The 16,733-nt window shown below is 43.3% G+C and overlaps 1 protein-coding gene across 1 annotated transcript in view; it reads left to right on the plus strand.

Annotated features, from left to right (window-relative positions):
* Window positions 1-16,733, plus strand: part of ACSL4 (acyl-CoA synthetase long chain family member 4) — a 469,611-nt gene that overhangs the window by 384,104 nt on the left and 68,774 nt on the right. Inside the window, exon 11 of the mRNA XM_044057282.1 lies at window positions 14,431-14,588. Coding sequence (XP_043913217.1) covers window positions 14,431-14,588 — 158 coding nt within the window. The remainder of the gene's footprint in view (window positions 1-14,430; window positions 14,589-16,733) is intronic.

Here is a 16,733-nt window from a genome sequence, read left to right on the forward strand (position 1 = left end):
TCAATTTTGTTTGAATAAACTGTCATCCTGCCAGCTTTGAATATCGAACTATAAATTATCGTAGTCAGCCTGAAAGACCAGGCATTGCACATCATGGCTAAATATGTACTGCCTTTTCTGTAGAGAGGATCTTATGTGATGATCTACATAGTACTTTAAATGAAACGTAGCCATTCCAAAAGTGCATGAACCAGCATTAGTTAACAAGTGGTCTTGGTCAGCATCCAGGCATCCCCTTGACTTGCCTTTGTCTTGCCTGAAGGGGCTGAAGTGGAATTCCAAGACTGCAGTCTGATGTTTCCTATTAAATGCTGACTTATTGAGTATGCTACCAGTGTGCATAGCAGAAAATGGAATGTTAATTTTCTTTTTTTTTTTTTCAAAATGCTTAGGATTCATTACTGTGGCAGGAATGAACCCCATTCCTAAGTTAGGGTACAGTTAGTTTATACAGCAAGACCACTCTTGGCAAACATGATTAAAGCAGCTCTTTTCAGCACCCATAGTACACCCAGAATTGCATTCTGTAATTGATGCTAATGGTAACACACTTGGTTGTGTGTGGAAATTCTGTTAGCCCAGTTCCTTCAGTTACTTTTGGACGTATCCAGTTGATCTTATTCCACATTAGTCTAGTTTCTGCTTGCATGCCCTGGCTGTCATAGTAAACAGGGCAGTGTAGTCACTAGGGGTAGCTGTTTCAATACTTAAAGCTGCTTTGTTCTTTTTGTCACCAGCTACAATATCTGGTTTTCATGCTTCTGCTTTAACTGTTGGTGTTTGAATGATCCCACTTGGTCAGTACTTTTATTTTCTGATACTTTATGGTTCATGCTTCCAATTCTTCTGCTGTCTTTTGAACTACCATTATCAGCCTTTCATCTTTTAGATCAAATTGCACCCCCCCCCCCCCAGCTGTTCATGTGTCAAATGCTGACGTGAATGTGGACCCCTCTAGTCTGCTTTCATTTTCTTCTGGTTAACAGCTTATAGCCTTTCTTTAGGTTTTTAGCCATTTCTTTTGCTACATGTTTTTCGCCCAGTTATGGGTTTATTTCCATATCCACTTCATTCTGAAATGCTTCTGCTAATCTGAGCAAGAATGCCCATTTAAACTGGCTTTCTCTTGTTTTTTTCCATTATGTTTGTATTTGATGATGTCATGAAGTACCTGTACAGTCCTTAGACTGCAGATCTATACTTCAGTTTTGAGGAAGTCCTGCCTTCTTTACATAAAGGAAAGTGTATTATTGCTATGGACTGTCTTTTTATATATCATTTCATAAGCATGAATCATGAATCAGTTTCTTTTGTTTTCCTTTCTCTTTGATTCAACATTTTTTGGGACAGAAATTTTACCCAAAGCTGTAAATTGGAGCAGGGAAAAAAGGCTAATTTTTATAGCTTCATCTTTCTTCCTAGACATCAAGGCTGATGTCTTTATTACATTTGTCATGTGAGATATTCCTACTAAGTTTTGTTACAGTTCATGTTATATTGATGACCCTTTTGGTTGCAGCTATTATCGCATTTTTCCTCCCAATTGATTTTTCTTGATGCTTCAGTTTCTCTGCTATGAGGCAAGATAATTCTTAGCATTTTTAAAAAAATTGAATCACTTTGTAGTGACACTTTCATTTGGTGTTAGGTATACTGTAAGGTTGTGTCACTTGTCAGTCTATAAACATATTTTTTCCTAGCTTAAAATTAATAATGTTACAGAAAGTTTACTTTCTGTCACAAAAATTAAATGTAGACTGTTTTTTTCCCCTGTGAAAGGAACTAACCCACATAGCAATGTGAAAGTGTTAAGCCAGCCATCAGTCCTGAAAACCCCACAAGAGGAGCACCTGTCTGAATACTGCATCTGAGCACTGCATTGTCATTGCCGTTCTCACTGCCTTGACTTATTCAGATAAGTACCCTGTTGAGGAGCCTTCTTGTTCTTTTTTTTTTTTTACTTCGGATTTGCTCATGTCATCAGAGAGAGAAAAATACAGCTGTGGTAGGCAGATCCCTTATAAAGACTTCTACTTCCAGTATCTGTTTTGTTTAGAGGCTGAGCACAAGAACAGAAAGTGCAAAATCTGCTAGTCGTTCATTCTGATAACCCTTGGAACCAGACTCTTCCCCTCCATCATCCATTTCTTCCTTTTTTTCCTAACCCACAGAACAGGGCTGAAAGACAACTCTATTTCCTGTATGTGCTCAGAGCTAAATTTCTATTTCGACAAAACAAAAGGCTTCAGGAAAACTGAGCAGCTCTTTTCTCCTTCCAGTGAGGTAAGGTTGATAACCCTGATGTTCATCGTGTTTCACTGTTGCAGTCATTACACTTGGGGTTATCCTGCTGGCAGGTGACCCGAGTTTCAAAGTCTTGGTCCGGTGTCTGTTGCTTTCACCTCTTCCCTGACATCAGTGCGCCAGGGGTATAAAAATTGCAACCGACGCCATTTTCTTCAGTCTTTCTTGCCGCGCGGTGCCCGAAGCAAAAGCAGTTCGCAAGTGCCGGTCGGCCGTCTACTGAGATTTTCAAAATTGAGTTTCAGAACCGAAGTCTTCAATAAAGCTAAGTACCCCATTGGGGAAACTTTTTCTTGCTCCAGACCGATGTCAGTAAAAGTTAATAATTGTATTTCTTGTGGGAAGCAAATACCTCATAAGGACTTTCACTCTTACTGTATTCCTTGCCTAGGCCCTGACCACGACGTTACTAGTTGTCGGTTTTGTGCTAGATTCAATAAACGCACTATTAAACATCGTTTTTTATTTGCTTCACATTATTTTGGCCGAAGGTTTAATTACATAATGCCGTCGGAACAACCGACTGGAATTTATAAAAAACCGCAAAGACAAAGAAAAGGAGAGGCAACCGAGGTCCAAAACAGACGACGAAGCCTCTTCTAGGCCAGCCGCCGGTTCTCAGTGAGGCGCTTTCGCAGCCCCTGACACCCGTTACCTCAGAGGTGCAGGCCGCAACCGACAGCCACGTGGAGACACCGAGGCCTGTGGAAACTCAAGGTATTGGGCCTACGGAAACTATTCTCTCAGATGGGTCTGTAGCCGCTGAGCAGGCATTGGCTTCTGAGGGTGTTTTCAGACCTTCACAGCTTACAATTAAGCCCACTACAGCAGCAAAGGCAAAGTCAAAAACTCCATTAAAGACAAGGAAACAAGTACAGCATTCTCCAGAACAGTCATCCATGCCAAAGAAACAGATGCTTAAAATGGCCGAAGACCTAATTACTTTAATCAGGGGTTCCCATCCTGCTCCTGACAAAAGGCCTAGGCAAAACACTGATTATGATTCCTCTGACCAGGTTTCCATTTCCTCTGATTCCTCTTCTCATCAGGGATATCCTCTCCCTCCGTATGAGGACTGTGATGCAGACGAGTCCATACCTTCAGCCTCTCCGTCTGAGGATTATTCTTTTGGGGAAACTCTGCACACCATGAGGGAGCATTTCCATTGGGAGAGCCAGGATTATTCAGAATCCAAGAAAAGGCTCAGAGACTTCCTTTTATTGCCTCAACACAGGCCTCTGGCTATCCCCCCTGTGCTTGATATTGTTGGTTGTTTTTTTTCAGAATCCAGTCTGTCTCCTGATTCTTTACCCCCTGCACCAGTCAAGCCAGACAGGTACTACAAGAGTCCCTGACTCTCATAAATGTCTTTACAAAAACCCTGCTGCAGACCCAGAAACAATTTCTCAGGGTCCTAAGGGGGTTAAGGCTTCCACTGCTAAAAATCCTGCCCCCTCAGATAGGGATTCCAGAGCTCTGGACAGATGGGGGAAAAAAGTTTACACTTCTGCTACTTTAGCTGTAAGAGCTTTAAACTGTCCGTTTCACATGCTTAAATACCAACAGTACCTCATGTCATTGTTAAAACAGAAAATGGTTTCAAATACAGAAAGTCCTGACAGTAAGGAAATGCAGGATTTATTGCATGCAGTTGAACAAATGGGAAAGCATACTCTGCAATGTGGTTTTGATTCATTAGAGGCTTCTTGAAGAGCCGCAGTTACAGGCTGTGTCATTCGAAGGCATGCTTGGTTGAAAGAACAAACTTTACATGACCATGTTAAAGTAAAATTTTTGGATGCTCCGTTACAGCATGATACTTTGTTTGGTGTTAAGGCAGAAGAGGTGTTAAAATGTAGGATAAAGCAAAGTCAATGCAAACAGTGAAAGATTTCTTACAGGTTCAACCACCTAGATTTAGCAGAAACTGGCCTTCGAAAAATTGGTCCTTTCCAGTGTCAGGCCACAGAGGCACATACAGACGCCCAAGAGGCAGATCTCAGCCCCAAGGCTCCTACAGACCTAAACAATGGGTTGCTTCAGCCCCCAAAGGAGGGGAAGACAAATCACAACCTTATAGGAAACGGTCCAATGACTTCCCTCTGCAAATGCCAAGCACTTACCTTTTGACAGCACCCCTAGGGGGAAAGCTAGCACTTTTCTCAAAAAAATTGGCACATGATCACCGGACCAATGGGTGCTGAATATTGTTTCTCAGGGTTACAGGTTCCACTTCCACACGCTTCCAAAGCCAAAAGGTATGCCATACCTGCCACAAAACCAGTGGGCAGAGGCACAAAAACAGATTGCTGCTCTTATGGACATGGGAGCTATTCAAAAAGTTCCACAGCAAGAACAGGGACAAGGATTTTACTCAAGACTTTTCTTAGTACCCAGAAAGGACAAAGCCTGGAGACCAATACTGGACCTGTCAATCCTAAATACTTTTCTGGATGTTCCAAAATTCAAAATGTTAACACTGCAGCAACTTCTGCCCATGTTGGGCAAGAAGGCTTGGCTAGTTACTTTGGACCTCAAGGAGGCATACCTGCATGTCCCAATCAGACAGTCTTGCAGAAGATACCTCAGATTCATAGCAGGTTCGATGCATTACCAATTCTCTGCACTGCCCTTTGGCTTATCTACTGCGCCCAGGGTCTTCACAAAATGCCTGGCACCAGTAATTGCATTTTGCAGACAAAAAGGAATTCAAATATATCCCTACTTGGACGACTGCCTTATTCAAGCAGAGAACAAGGACATTCTTCTAAAGCATCTGGCGTTTGTAAAAAGATTGCTAATTTGCCTAGGGTACACAGTAAACGAAAAGAAATCAAAACTAGTGCCCTCTCAAGAGATAATATTCCTGGGTGCAAGCTTAAATACAACTGCCCAGATGGCTTGTTTCATGCCAGACAAAGGCAACTGACTCATTATTTTCAAATGATGGCAATAAAAACCCAGCTCCCTTCAAGAAAAATTCTGCAGGCCCCAGGCTTCATGGCATCCTGCATTCTGTTAATTCCATATGCAAAACTGCATATGAGGAAACTACAGTGGTGTCTAAAAAGTGTTTGGACTCAGCATTGTCACAGCCTAGAGACCATCACAACTTTAATTCCCTGCCTACAACAGGAGTTTCGATGGTGGACCAGGCCTGTCACCACAACAAGGGTCTGCCTTTCACCTTGCCCACAAACAGGCAGACAATAACAACAGATGCATCGGATTATGCCTGGGGGGAACATATGGCAGGAAAATGTATTCAAGGCACGTGGCCCAAGGAACAAATGCATCTTCACATCAATCAAAAAGAGATGCTAGCTGTACAGAATGACCTGACAGCTTTCAAGGATCTAATACATCCAGGGCAACTATTAATAAAGACGGACACCACCACAGTTATGTGGTACATAAGCAAGGGGGCACACATTCCTACCCCCTATGCAGACAAGCCATGACTTTGTGGAACACAGCATTGACCTATCAAGTACATCTGCAGGCACAATTCCTGCCAGCAACAAAAAATACACTGGCAGACGAACTAAGCAGAAATCTCATGGCTCCTCATGAATGGAAGCTGAATCCACAGGTCTTCAGCATGATAACGAGGAAATGGGGACACCCAGACATGGATCTTTTTGCCTCTCCGTCACAATTACCAAATACAGAAATTTTGCACAAGAACTTATCACTCTCAAGCATGGAAAGTGGATGCTCTATCATTCAGCTGGCAAGGTCTGACAAGTCTACGCCTTCCCTCCGATGTCTCTTCTCACCAAGGTGCTAATAAAAGTCAGACAAGAAAGGCCAAAAATGATCCTGATTGCACCAGACTGGCCATGCCAGCATTGGTACCCAGTCCTAAAGAATTTGTCTCAAGGCCCAGCTTGGCTTCTACCTCAAATTCCTCATCTTCTGACACAACAAAACAATCAGATTCTACACAGTCAACTCAGAACCTTGAACCTGGCAGCATGGCAGATAATGTAGCCACTAAGATTGCACCTCTCTCTAAAGCTGTTATGGATGTCATTTTCGAAGCCAGGAGGCCCAGCACTAGGAAATCTTTTGCAGAAAAATGGAAGAGATTCTGTGCTTGGAACCAGGCACAAGGCCTCGAACCACTTGTCCCTAATATACCTCAGATTTTACAATACCTAACTGAGATGCTGGACAAAGGCTTATCTTTATCATCTATTAAAATCCATGCCTCTGCCATTTCAGCTCATTACAATACGGAACCTCCATTTTTTTTTTTCACATCCTCTACTACGACAGTACCTTAGAGAGGCAAAAAATATAAGTCCCCCAAGGACAGCACAAGTACCTACTTGGGACCTCAATTTTGTTGTAGAAAAACTCACACTGCCTCCATTTGAACCAGCCAGCACAGCTGACCTAAAATTCTTGTCATGGAAAACTGCTCTGCTCCTAGCAATAACTTCAGCAAGAAAGAGTCTCAGAGTTACAGGCATTAGTGGCTGTGGAACCTTTTCTCTTGGGACAAACCCAACATTCATGCCAAAAGTGGTCTCCAATGTGGCCTTAAACCAAACCATTCATTTACCTATTTTTTACCCAAATCCCCAGAATAAAGGGGAGAGACTTCTGCATGCTTTGGATATTCACAGACAGCTACGTTACTACTTGGACAAAACAAAAGCTTTCAGAAAAACTGAGCAACTGTTTGAAGCATATGCTGCAGGATCACAAGGGAAGCCTATTACAAAGCAGACAATCTCGAAATGGATAGGACACTGCATCCACTTCTGTTATGCACAACATGGCATATCGATGCCTAAGGGCATTAGGCCTCATTCTACCAGAGCAGCAGCCACTTCAGCAGCTTTCCTCAGAGAGGTACCAACCAAAGACATTTTAGATGCTGCAACCTGGAGCTCAGTGCACACTTTCACCAAGCACTACCACTTACCTCTCTACTCTAAATCCAGAGCAGGCTTTGCCATTGCAGTTCTGCAGGGTTTGTTAGCCTCTCCAAATCCACTTTAGACCCAGCCACCCAACCTCAGCTTTGGGATTCTACCCAAGTGTAATGACTGCAACAGTGAAATACGATGAACATAGTACAGTTGTGTACCTACCATAAATGTAGATGTTAGAGTGTATTCACTGTTGCAGTCCAGGTTACCCACCCACCATCCCCCTTCTTCATTGCTGGGACTTTTCTGTACTTCTCATCTCTATACTACCTTTGTGGTGTATTTGCTTGTAGATGAAGGAAATGTTTATAGTAATATATGCATGTTTTTTTTGGCATAATTTTATCTTTCCAGCCTTCCTATCTGGGGGCACCTGACATCTGGGGTTAGAAAAACTGAAGAAAATGGTGTCAGTTGCAGCAGTTGGGGGCGCACTGACATCAGGGAAGAGGCGACAGCAACTGACGCTGGACCAAGACTTTGGAACTCGGGCCGACTGCGGGTCGCCTGCCAGCAGGATAACCCAAGTGTAATGACTGCAACAGTGAATACACTCGAACATCTACATTTATGGTAGGTACACAACTGTACTTTTTCCTTGCATTGCAGCCATTTCAAGACGTTCTCCCTTTTGGGACAGTTGCTGTTCAGACGGACAGCATGCCCATGGTCTGGTACATCAACAAACAGCAGGAAACCAAGTCTTATCCAATTTGCTGAGAAGCAGTGAGTGTGGCATTGGGCGATCTCTTCCAGTCACTTTCTAATAGCAACGCACATCCTGTGGAGAGCCAGCGTGATTGTGGACCAAATAAGCAGGTCCATTCTGATGCCTCATGAGTGGTCTCTCAATGTCATAGTAATGGAGAGAATTTTCCGTTGATGGGGCTAGCCATGTTGTGACCTGTTAACATCTCCCGTCAGCAGCAAGTTCAGCACATTCTTTGCCCTGATCCCTCCAACGGTGGAGTTAGAGAGATGCTCTTGTTCTCGATTGGCCCTTTGGTTTCCTTTAGACTTACCCACTGTTACCTCTCGTACCCAGATTTCCACAGAAAGCATTCATAGTTTCATAAGTGTGTACTAGGCTAATAGCCCTGGAGCCTTTACAAACCTAGTCCATAGAAGTGCCCTGGCATTGTGCCACCCTACGTTAGTTCCCAGTGCCTCTGTCAAGTAGAGCCGCTGGAGTGATGCCTTGGTGAACTTTCTATTTCCCATCCACTCATCAATATTTCTCTTGAAGAGAGACAGTGTTCTGCTTGAGATGTATGGGAAGTCTGTTCCAGAGCATGGGCAGTCTCTAGGTTATGAACCTAGCATGTTGTTGATTAGATAAAAGAACAGGGTAGGACCACCAGGGCTCAAAAATGCAGTTTATTAAACTGATAAAACAACAGGATAAGCATATGTTGTTGATTGTGATAATGAGGTAGAGGTCTCTGGAGCATCCAGTGGGGAGGGATTTGGATTTCTTTAGATGTAGTATTTCTAACAGAGCAGGGTCAGACATGGCTTTAAGTCGAGCAGAGGTCACATCTTAGTAGACGATATGAGACGGAGAATAACTGGAGGTTTTTGAGTCTGTCCATGTAGGACATGTGTTTAAGGCCTAGGATCCTCTTCATGATGTACTTTTGTGGCCTTTCCAGCTGTTTCATATGTCTGCTGAGGTACATGCCAAATGGGGTATTATACTTGATGATTGGCCTAATGAGGAAAGAGTAGAGAGAGATGATTACGTCTTTATTGCTGATTGTAAAATCCTTGGTAATGAGATGTGCCACATAGGACTTTCTGACCACAGTGGCAATGTGGTGGTTGAAGAGGTTGCTGTCAACCTGTGTCTCCAAATCGCTTATAATGCCTTCAGTGTTCACTGGGCTTGTATCGAAGTGGTAATTAGTGGGAACTGAGTTTTTCCCAAAGAGGATGATGACACATTTTGTTGGCATTAAACTTAAGGCCATGGCTTTGACAATGGTCATTGGTCTCAATGAGGCCTTCCTGTAGGATGTCTACATCACCTGGGGAGTTAATAATGGCTCCCAGCTTGTAGTAGTCTGTGAACTTGGTCAGCCAAAGTCCCTCCATGTTGTCCTGGACTTCAAACAGGAGAGAACCCAAGACTGGTCCCTGTGGGACTCCACTCATGACTGGTTGGCAATCTGACTTGGAGTCCACTACTTTCACACTGTGGGTTCTGTCTGTGAGCCAATTTGCAACCCACCTATTGATATAGGGGTCGATGCCTAGTTTGGTGAGTTTGTCAATAAACCCTGAGTGGGGAATGGTATCAAAGGCCTTGGCCAGATCGAGGTAGGCTGTATGAACTGCCTTGCCCTCATCCACAGCTCTGGTGACTGACTCAAAGAAGTCAACCAGGTTGAGCAGGCATGATCTATCTTTCATAAAACCAAATTACGTGGGATCTAGAGTTTGGAGATTCATTATGTCCTTGTTAATTAGGTCCGTGATGATGCGCTCCATAGTCTTGCATATCAGACTCCATCAGGCTAATTCCCAGGGTCTGTAGTTGCTCCCCCTTTATGGAGAGGGATAACTGCAGCAGTGCACCATTCAGTAGGGACAAAGCCTGAGGTGAGGCTGTGATTGAACAGGGCACACAGATGTGGTGCCAGTTCACTTTGTAGTTCATGTAGAACACATCCAGGGATATTGCCGGTTCCCATGGAAGTTGTATTCTTGGTATTGGACAATGCAGCTTTAACCTGTGCTGCAGTAATACTGGGTGCCTGGCATTCCTCCAGTATTGTGATTGGTCCTTTGTGGGGGGGGGTAAAGTTGACACTGAATCTGTTGGCAATATCTGTTGGCTCAATATAGGAGGTACCATTGTGCAGTAACTCAGAGCAAACCTGGGTATTGCAGTGGATATTCTTGATATAACTATATAAGGCTCTGTGGTTGTTTTTCGTGTCTGCTGCAATTCTGCCTTCATTGCTGGCTTTGGAGGTTTTGATGAGGGATGTCAACTTTTTGTTGAGGCTAATAAGGGAGTTTTTCCAGTCTTGGGACTTCACCTTTTTCTGCAACAGTTTCTTCCTTCTGTTGTAAAGTTTATTAATAACAGGGGACCACCAGATTGGCTTCCTTTTTATGGAGGAGAGTATCTTGGTTGTGTTTGGTATGGCTAGTTCCATGCATTTATGTACGTGTTCGTACAGTGCATTGGTGTATGATTTGGCAGTCATGCATCTGTTTTCCATAAACATGGGTGCCATGAAGTTAGCCACCTCTGTTTTTAGGAGCCCAAAGTCAGCTTTGGAGAAGTTTTTCATGGTGGTTACCTTTGCGGGGGATGTGGGTGAGATGTGGATTTCCATGGTGATTAGTTTGTGGTTGGATCTAATTCAGGGAGGAATTGACTATTGGTGTAGAGCAATGGTTGCCCATGTTAATAATAACCAGGTCAAGGATGTTGCTTCCTCTAGTGGGGGTGAGAATGAGCTGGTCCAGGGCATTGGAACTGATTAATTCCAGGAAGCGTTGGGCCAGTGTATTGGCGCATAAGTAGTTTTCCCACTTGATGGAGGGGTAGTTGAAGTCACCTAGTATGAGAGTGTTGGGTTGGACCCCAATAGTTTCCAGGGGGCTTAGGAACATGGAGTCAGAGTCTTGGGACATGGTTGGGGACCTATAACAGGCTACGACCTGAATCAGTCTTGCCCAATATTAGTTTTAGCTGAAGTGTCTCAGATGCGTTATGCTGGGGTACTTGCCTGGAGGTGTGCATATCCTATATGAATATGGAGACACCACTGCCTTTTGAGCTTCGGTGCCAAATTGTGGAATGAGTTATAGCCTGGTAGCACAGGGGTGCTTTCTACTGCTTTAAACCAGGTCTCCGTTACAGCACAAATGTTGATGTTCTCCATTTTGAGGAGTACAAGCAAGTGCATCTTGAGATTTAGACTTCTAGCGTTGAGCAGCATGACCCACAGATTTTATTTATTTATAGCTGTTACGGTGGTAATTTGGTCTTTGGAACATTGACTAAAAAGGCACTGTAGGGGTAGCAAGAGCCTTAGCCAGTATCCGGAAACCCAGAGTTGACAGATGTAGGCCATCTCTGGCAAAGCATCGAGGTCCGTCAATCATCTCATCCCAAGCAGACATACTGGATGCCCTAAGAATGACACCAGAAACTTAGCCAATTTTTGAAGTCCATCAATTTCTGCTTGTACTGCGGTATCATTCTGGGTGACGGCAGGATGCTGCTCAGGGCTAGGGTCATACCTGCCTGGGCCACATAATCTGAGAGCTCCTCCATGTCTCTTTTCATGTAGTCCAAGGAGGTGCGTCTCAGGTCATTCAAACCCACATGGACAGTGAGAGAGTCATACTTGTACTTGTTGTGGAGTGACCTGAGTGCATATGTTATGTGTCGAATTCTGGCACCTGGTAGCAGCTGACTGTTAACCTTCTCCTTATTCAACCTAGTGAGTGGGACATCAGTATGCCTCACTATCGAGTCACCTATGGTTAGTGTATTGGGCAAGCTTCCAGTTGAAGAGCACAGTTGTCCTCATTGGTCCCTTTTGGCCTTGTCAGATTTGGTTCCCCTTCCTTTAACCTCACCTTCTACATCTGTCCCGGAATCTAGATAGCCAATCCAGACCTCCTCTTTCACTCGACAGGGATGACTCATCTGGATGTAACAGGCCTCAAAATGACAGCATGGTTTCTCTAATTCCATTGTTTGCTAGACAGCCCAGGCTGTCTTCCCTAGTCTGTCAAATTTTGTTATCTTCTCTCGAAGCTTCTACTAGAAAGATTTACAAAAGCAAATGGAAGAGATTGGTATTCTGGACCCTCAACAGCGCTACAGTGTAGGAAAGGGAAATCTTCCCTTTCCGAACCGTAGTTCATTAAAGTGCGATCTCAGATCTGGTACATTTAAGTAGCGGGGGGGGGGTGCAGGGGGTCTTGCCTCCCTGCTTTAATTGGTCAGGGTACGTTGATTATTTATTTATTTATTTATTTTTTCGAAGTTATGGAACTTCAGTCATATGGTGTCGGCCATGTGGTATTCGAAGTTCAGTAACTTTGATTTTCTAATAGGTAACCAATTTTTTTGTCTTGGAAAACCATTTTTCTAGTCGCTATCACATCAGCTAGACAAGTGTCTGAACTCCAGGCTCTATCTTCCAAGTCTCCTTACTTGATTTTACAGGGTATCCTAGTGGACCAACCCATCTTTTTTTATCTAAGGTAGCTTCCAAAGCCAACATTAATCAGGTCATTAACCTCACAGGTTTCTTTCCAAATCTTTCAAATAAGGGAAAGTACATGCTCCATCTTTTGGATGTGCATAGACAACTCCACTTTTATCTCCATAGAAACAAAGTCACACTTGCCAAACGGTTAACCAATTGTATCTCCTTTGTCTCCACTAAAAGGTTATCCTTGCCTAAGCCCCTTACAGCTCATTCTACGAGGTCTATGGCAGTCTCCTCAGTCTTTTGATCAAGGTTCTCCATAGATGACATTTGTGCAGCTGCTGCTTGGACTGATGCCAATACTGTTGTTGCTGATTACAAACTGGATTTGGTTTCCAGGAACAGAGATGTTTTTGGTGCTGCAGTACTCCGGAATATCCTTCCATGAGGGCCACCCAAGGTTCAACTAGCTTGGTACTCTGCCCCATCAGTTGAGAAATAAAAGAAAATGACACCACCAGATAAAGTTTTGTAGTTACTGTAACATTCCATCCGTTGTCCATTTTCATTCTTCATCAACTTCCCATCCACCTACCCCTTTCCCTTGCTCCTGGAAAGACCTATGAGTTCTCTTTGGGAATTGCTGTTATTTGTTTGAGCTCCAGCTCTTTTTCTTATTCTATCCTTTAAGGTTTTGTTCCTTTTTCTGTAACTGCACCAGACTCTGAAGTATGTCAAGTCGGCAGGGCATTATGGGTAAATGGAGGAGCCCAAGAGTTAGGATCCAAAAATCTGGTAGAGGTGGCAGAGACGGATCAGTGTCACCATCAGTTGAGGAAGAATGAAAATCTACAACATAGATGGAATGTTAATGTTGAGTACATAACTTTTTTGCTGTATTTAACAATCATGCTGTGTCTTATTTGCAGCTAGCTTTGAGTGCTCTCTACTCATTATGTAAATGTTAGTCAATGAAAATTATCTGTGCATACTGTTTTGTAGCTTCCTGTTGATAAGAATATACTGGACCGAATTATATTAGTATGTAATTACCTTGGTTTTTTTTTCATGCAAGATGTTTTAACACCTAGGTAAGTTTGAGCCAATGAGGATCGTTAGTTACAGGGTAAAACAACACAAAAAAAAGGAATCCAAATCACAGTAATACCATGTAGTCATGAGTTACAGGCATCCTGGAATATGTCATCTTTGCTGCTGTTGGGAGTTATAATGACCTACCGCCATCTCCCCCCTACCCATTTGTCCATTGTGTGTGGACTCCTCCTTTCTATGGACCATGTCTTCCCACAGGGAATGCCTGGACAACCCCCCCCCCCCATGGGCACACCCACCCCTCCCTGCCAGTTCCTCAGATATACAAGTTGCTACTGATCAACTACATATTTGAAGGAATGAGTATTCCTGTGCAGTCCATATACTCCACATCTTCCAGATGAGGCAGTTATTTTTGTTGATTGTTGCTGCACCCCTATTCCTCTGACTGGTATAGTTTACATGTAGCACTTAGGGAATTTTTTATTTGATTTATGTTTTGTTGGCAGGGTTAGTCCCGCCAAGTTAGTGGTCTGTGTTCGGGGAATGTTGCAACAGGCTTGCAGTCCATTGTTGTTTTTAACCACCTTCCAAAGCAGCCATACTTGAATCTAACTTTTTAATATGATTTAACTAATGGGCAGTCACACAGGTAACATTGCTGTGTAGCCCACTACTTGGTTTTCTGTGACACACAAACTTTGGGACCAGCCAACATGAGTTAGCAGTACTGCTGTTTTAACCTGATGAAGTCTGGCCTCGTTCTTCAGATTATTAGCAAAATATCCCTGTGCAGTCATGAACACACACAGTGGCTTCCTGCAGACGTCTGTGCAGTGTATTGATTTAACTTTGACTTTATTTTCTTTTAAGCATTGTAAAGGCCTGTTACAGTAATAGTATTCTTGATTTGAGCAAATGTTAGTCTCTCTTGCTTTTCTTTTCAGCCATCAGTCTTACGTGATTAGTTTTGTGGTGCCCAATCAGAAGAAATTAACTGCTTTGGCAGAGAAACGAGGCATTAAGGGAACCTGGCAAGAGCTTTGTAACATTCCAGAGATGGAAACAGAAGTTTTAAATGAAATCAGACAGGAAGCGCGTAAACGTAAGTATAGTTATGTACTGATGTAATTTTCTATAAATGCCTTGGGCAGATGAACTGATACCAGTAGTAATCATATGCAACAACCATACTTAGTCTTTGTTTGCAGCTAGCTTTTGAGTGTTCTGCACACATTATACAAATGTTAATCTATGAAAAATATCCATGCATACTTTTACGGCTGCCAGTGCATTGTAATAGTATTTAATTACCTTGCATATGTTTTTGCATGCAAGGTGTTTAATATCCAGGTTACTTCCTCATTTTATTTTTTTCTTTTAACCTGCATTTGCAATATATTTCACATTTCATATTAAACACTGGAAATTCACAGGTGGAGGAGATACTTATTTTTAAGTGGTCTTTAACAGTTTCTTTGGAGACTGCTAGGAAAGGAAGAGCAGTCTGTGTACCTGTCATATGTGCATTTCTCTTTGGTGTGGTAGTACACGATACTGTTTGTGTTGTGGCTGTTGCACTTTTCTTTGGCTTATAATGTAGAATCATCTTTGTAAGACAGAGTTGCAGACCTCTTTGATATGTAATATGTCACTCGTTTGCAAGATAGAACATTTTTCCTTGATTTGGCTTCATTCAGTATCTGAATAGAAAACTATGTACCTTTTCAGGTTTAATCTGCAGTAGATATTTTATCATCAGATGATATCAAACTTCACTAGAAAGCAGATTGTGAAGTGAGTTGAAGGATGTGGTTTCAGTCTTGAAAGGCCATACAGATTCATGGTTTTAGATTGCTAGCAGCTTTCATTGACCTCTGGAATCTAGTTTGATATCTCCTCAAGGCAGGTCTTTGTATAGACAGCATGATGTTCTTCGTCTTCCATTGCTGCAGTCCTTACTAGTGGGTATAGTCCGCATCCAGTCGGCCCGAATACCAGAGTATAAGGCTGACGTCGGTCAGGGCGCATTAGTCTGACGTCAGTACGTCAGGGTACTAATGCGCATGACCGGCGTCATATCCTCAGTCTTTTTTGCCGCGTGGTCCGATGCAGAAGCAGTTTTGCGAGTGCAGGTTGGCGTTCTGAAATCTTTCCGAAACCGGAGTTTCAGACCGAAACAGAGTTGGCTAAGTACCCCGTTGGGGAACATTTTTGTTTTTTCTTGCCTCAGCATTTTACCGGATGTCAGAAAAAGTGAATAACTGTATTTCTTGTGGGAAACAGATACCTCATAGGGATTACCATACCTTGTGTATACCTTGTTTAGGGCCTGAGCACGACGTTGTTGGTTGCCGCTCTTGTGCTAGGTTTAACAAACGCACTATTAAAAGGAGGTTAGACTGTGCCAGGTTAGTGTTTGGGAAGCGTTGCAATTATAAAATGCCGCCGGATGCTCCGCCCGCTTCGTCCAAGAAACGCAAGGACAAAACAGCGAAGCCTAGGGTTGATGAACCGGCAGTCCCGGACGTCGGTTCTTTAGGTGGCTCAGTGGAGCCAGAGGTTTTGCCAGGAGTTTCCATAGAGTCCCAGGCAGAAACTTTACTGTTAACAGGATGTGCCCTCTCAGGAGGTAGGCCAGGCTGAGGGGGCTTCTCAGGTGACTGTTCTTCCCTCTCTTCCCAAGGTAGTTAGAGCCTCTCCTTCTGTTGCCAAAACTTCTTTGAGAGGTAGGCCTAGTTTAGCTTCAGTGGGGGCTTCTCCTAGCATTTCAGGTTCTGTCCCTAAGAAACATATGCTTAAAATGGCAGAAGATTTGATTACTATGATTAGAGGTTCTATGCCCCCGCCTGATAAGAGGCCTAGGGTGGAACCAGACTTTGATAGTTTTGAACAGTGTTCAGAGGCTTCAGGGTCTTCTGCGGAAGACTTGCAGGAGTTTCCTACTTATTCTGATTCTGATGTAGATGATTCCACTCCTACAGCTACTCCTCCTGAGGATTTCTCATTTTCAGAAACTCTGCATTCCATGAGGGAGCACTTTAAATGGGAAGGCCAGGATTACTCTGATTCCAGGAAAAGGCTTAGGGAATTCTTGTTTTTACCCCAGCATAGGCCCTTGGCTATTCCTCCTGTGTTGAATGTAGTGGAAGATGTTTTTGCAGAGGCTTCCCTGAACCCTGACTCTTTGCCCCCTGCTCCTGTTAAGCCTGATAGGTATTATAGGGTGCCCGAAGCTCATAAGTATTTG

This window comes from Protopterus annectens, chromosome 15.part0 (genome assembly GCF_019279795.1).
Source record: "Protopterus annectens isolate FY-2018-M chromosome 15.part0, PAN1.0, whole genome shotgun sequence".
NCBI lineage: Eukaryota > Metazoa > Chordata > Ceratodontiformes > Protopteridae > Protopterus > Protopterus annectens.